Source organism: Zea mays, chromosome 1 (assembly GCF_902167145.1).
Source record: "Zea mays cultivar B73 chromosome 1, Zm-B73-REFERENCE-NAM-5.0, whole genome shotgun sequence".
Taxonomy (NCBI): domain Eukaryota; kingdom Viridiplantae; phylum Streptophyta; class Magnoliopsida; order Poales; family Poaceae; genus Zea; species Zea mays.
This window is the reverse complement of record NC_050096.1, coordinates 42,321,983-42,325,187: the sequence shown is the minus strand read 5'-3', so window position 1 is coordinate 42,325,187 and position 3,205 is coordinate 42,321,983. Positions and strand designations below refer to the sequence as shown.

The 3,205-nt window shown below is 46.9% G+C and overlaps 1 protein-coding gene across 1 annotated transcript; it reads right to left on the bottom strand.

Moving 5' to 3' along the window:
- Positions 1–1,877: 1,877 nt before the first annotated feature.
- LOC100284567 (uncharacterized) lies at positions 1,878–2,772 on the bottom strand. The gene is made up of 3 exons (NM_001157462.2): positions 2,430–2,772; positions 2,180–2,285; positions 1,878–2,080 (listed from the first exon to the last, which is right to left on the bottom strand). The coding sequence occupies exons 1-3, from the start codon at positions 2,475–2,477 to the stop codon at positions 1,992–1,994; spliced, it is 243 nt and encodes an 80-aa protein (NP_001150934.2). The 5' UTR covers positions 2,478–2,772; the 3' UTR covers positions 1,878–1,991.
- Between the last annotated feature and the right edge of the window lie 433 nt (positions 2,773–3,205).

Sequence of the window (3,205 nt, the reverse complement as noted above, 5' to 3'; positions counted from 1 at the left end):
TGGAAGTCTTAAGATATTCCAATGTGAGGAATTGGAGACATTATCTTGAGTTACAGAAGTTCGCCAATGACAGATTACCAGTGAGATAGTTCGCCAATAACAGGAATGCCACTCTACCTGCTAGGCAAAGGGCGCCATAAGCACAGATTGGTGGATTCCTGTTATTTAGATTCAGAGTTTCCTGGGTTGAGGAGGAAGACTCACAGGCATGCTGTTCTTGTGGATGCTCTACTGTCCCTTTTGCTGGTTTGAGGAGGGTTAGTTGCTAAACTCATGTTTGATTTAGTTTTTCCAGATATTACCAGATGGGAGGTTCAACTGTATTGAATCATGCGAGAGGGAGGGGGGGGGGGGGTGTGGATGGGCCATTTTTTTACTGTTGAATCTGAAATCGCTTTCCAGATATTACCAGATGGGAGGTTCAACTGTATTGAATCATGCGAGAGGGAGGGGGGGGGGGGGGGGGGGTTGTGGATGGGCCATTTTTTTACTGTTGAATCTGAAATCGCTTTCCAGATATTACCAGATGGGAGGTTCAACTGTATTGAATCATGCGAGAGGGAGTCCCTTGAGGAAGGATATATAAGCCATGGTTTCCTGCACCCCATCTTGCTCATGACTCATGTAGGAGAAGGCGCGTTCGAATTGGAGAGGCTCTGCTCCTGCGGAGAACCAAAAGGCTCGAGCCAAATCAAAGCTGTCGATTAGTTATCGCTGTTTATTGGTCGAAGCTATAAATCAATCAAAGCTACAAATTAGTTGACGCCATAAATTAGTATTACCATTATCCATTAGTTAAAGCTATAAATTAGTATTATCACTATCGATTGAAGCCATGAAACGGTTGAAGCCGATTGTAGCCATAAATTATTATACATAGTATAGAGTGTATAGATATATAGAATATTGCTGATGGTTTTAGTACAGATATATAGACTGATAGTTGAAGCCATCGATTACGAATTGTCAGTATGTCTAAACAGTGGTGACTTGTTCTGAAACAATATTGGCCCACTCGCTAGTAGCAAGCTCGCGCTAGACACAGTTAGCTTCCCATCCATGCGCGGTGGCCTGGCCTTCCCAAAATATTCCTAGTTTAGTTTTCTTCCTGCCATACAACATACTGTGTACGTCTTTTCTTGTCATCACGCAACACGCCGTGTGCACGTCCCGCCAGCCATCTCATTCTCCAGCCTTCTTGTCAACTTTAGTTGGATTAAAAAAGTTATTAAGGTATTTATCACAGAAAATTGAAGTGGTTCTTTATTTAGCTCTATAAAGATAAAAAAAAAAGAAATTCTTGTTTGAACACCAAGAAGGGATTACTTGTATGTGGGCTTCTTCTAGTTGTAGAAGCAGGCCACTTCAACTTCAACACCAGGCCAAGCGGCCCATATATACGTATGCCCCCCTATATACTAGGGGCTGACCTCTCTATAGCTTATTCCACCATAATTAAACACAACACAGTATAAGGGCCCGTTATATATAGTATCTATTAGCAATTTAGCTCCATCAAAGATGCTAAACTGTGCCAAAAGTAGTCTTCAACCCCATTTTACATTGAATACCGCTTTATCTCTTTCTTACCATTAGTTGCATGCTCCTCGTGGACACCAAGGGACAGCAAGCGCTAAAGTTTAGCATATGCTAAATTTTATTAGATACTAAGGGGGTGTTTGGTTTCTAGTGACTAATTTTTAGTCCCTACATTTTATTCTATTTTAGTTCCAAAATTACCAAATATAGAAATTAGAACTCTATTTTAGTTTCTATATTTGGCAATTTATAGACTAAAATAGAATAAAATGAAGGGACTAAACATTAGTCCCTATAAACCAAACACTCCCTAGATTTTAGCACTAGAGAAAGCCTAAGTAACGAATCCAAGAATAACTAAACAATGCCTAAGTAACGAATCCAAGAATAACCAAACAATACACATCATGGCTAATCTAAGCAAAGCCAGCAGCTAGTTCAGTGCCACCGCGCTAGGAGGTGCCTGCGCTTCGCTTCTCCGATATCCACTCCTGGTACTTGTCGAAGAACTCCTTGTTCTCCTTCTCCAGCTCCTTCCACACTGCAAATGCTCGCAATGGAAGGAAACATATATGAATTTACCGAAATAATTTCAGAGGAGGAATTGCTCGTTTCTACAACATGCATGCACTGAAATGACCTGTGGAGGTGACGACGGGCAGGACGTCGGCGCGCTTAGCCAGCGCCTCCATGCACTCCTCCATGCTCATCCCGAACGTCATGCACCTCTCTATCAGGTGCTGCACCTGCGGCGTGAACGACGCCGACGACCACCGCAGTTGTTAGTACCGAGCATTATGCGTGCGTGCATGCAGTCATGCAGACGAGTGTGACTTTTCAGAAGAACTATAGAACATGGATTATAATGAAGCAGATGGGAACTTAATTACCGTGTGGATATAGGAGGCGGCGGGGTTAGAGTCGTCTCCGGGAGCCATGGATCCTTTTGGTTGAGGCACACTAGTCACTACGCAGCAGGCAAGCAGTGCCCTGTTGACCTTTCTTTCTCTCTTCGTCTATGGCTGCCCGCAATCTGGTTCCGTGTGTGATGATAAGGCGCCGTGCAGACTGCAGAGTCGACCGGGGACGATCCTACATATACTTGCGCCACGGATGAGGACACCGCCTGCCGCCCGGCGCCTCGATGGGAGAGGTCCACGGCTCCTCCACCCGCTCACTGGCCGCGGCGACGGCCAGTGAGAGTGGGCGCCGCCTCGCCGGGGCTTGAGCCTCTGCACCGAGCGCACGGAGCGGGCGCGGGAGGAAAAAAGCGGGGTGGTGGGGAGGGCGTTCACGTGGGCGCGGGGAGCCGATTGGAGGAGCGGAGATTGGAAAGCGACGTGGGCCGGCCGCCGTGGGCAAATATCTTTCCCCCCGGCCGACCCGTCTATGCGGGCGGGCCCCGCCGCGCGGAAGCCGCCAGGTGGACATGCACCTCGCCCTTCACGTGCCACATGGCCCCGCCAGGCCGGCCACGTCGCCACTCAGTCATGGTTTACAAAACCGGTAAAAACCGGCGGTAAACCGGTCGGTTTACCGAAACCGCTGGGTGCGGTTTCGGTAAACCACCGGTTTTTTTTCAAAATTCGTTCTAAATTTAAAAAATTTGAAAAATTCATAAAAACCAAAACCGTTGAGAAACCGTTTTCTGGGACCGGTAAACCGT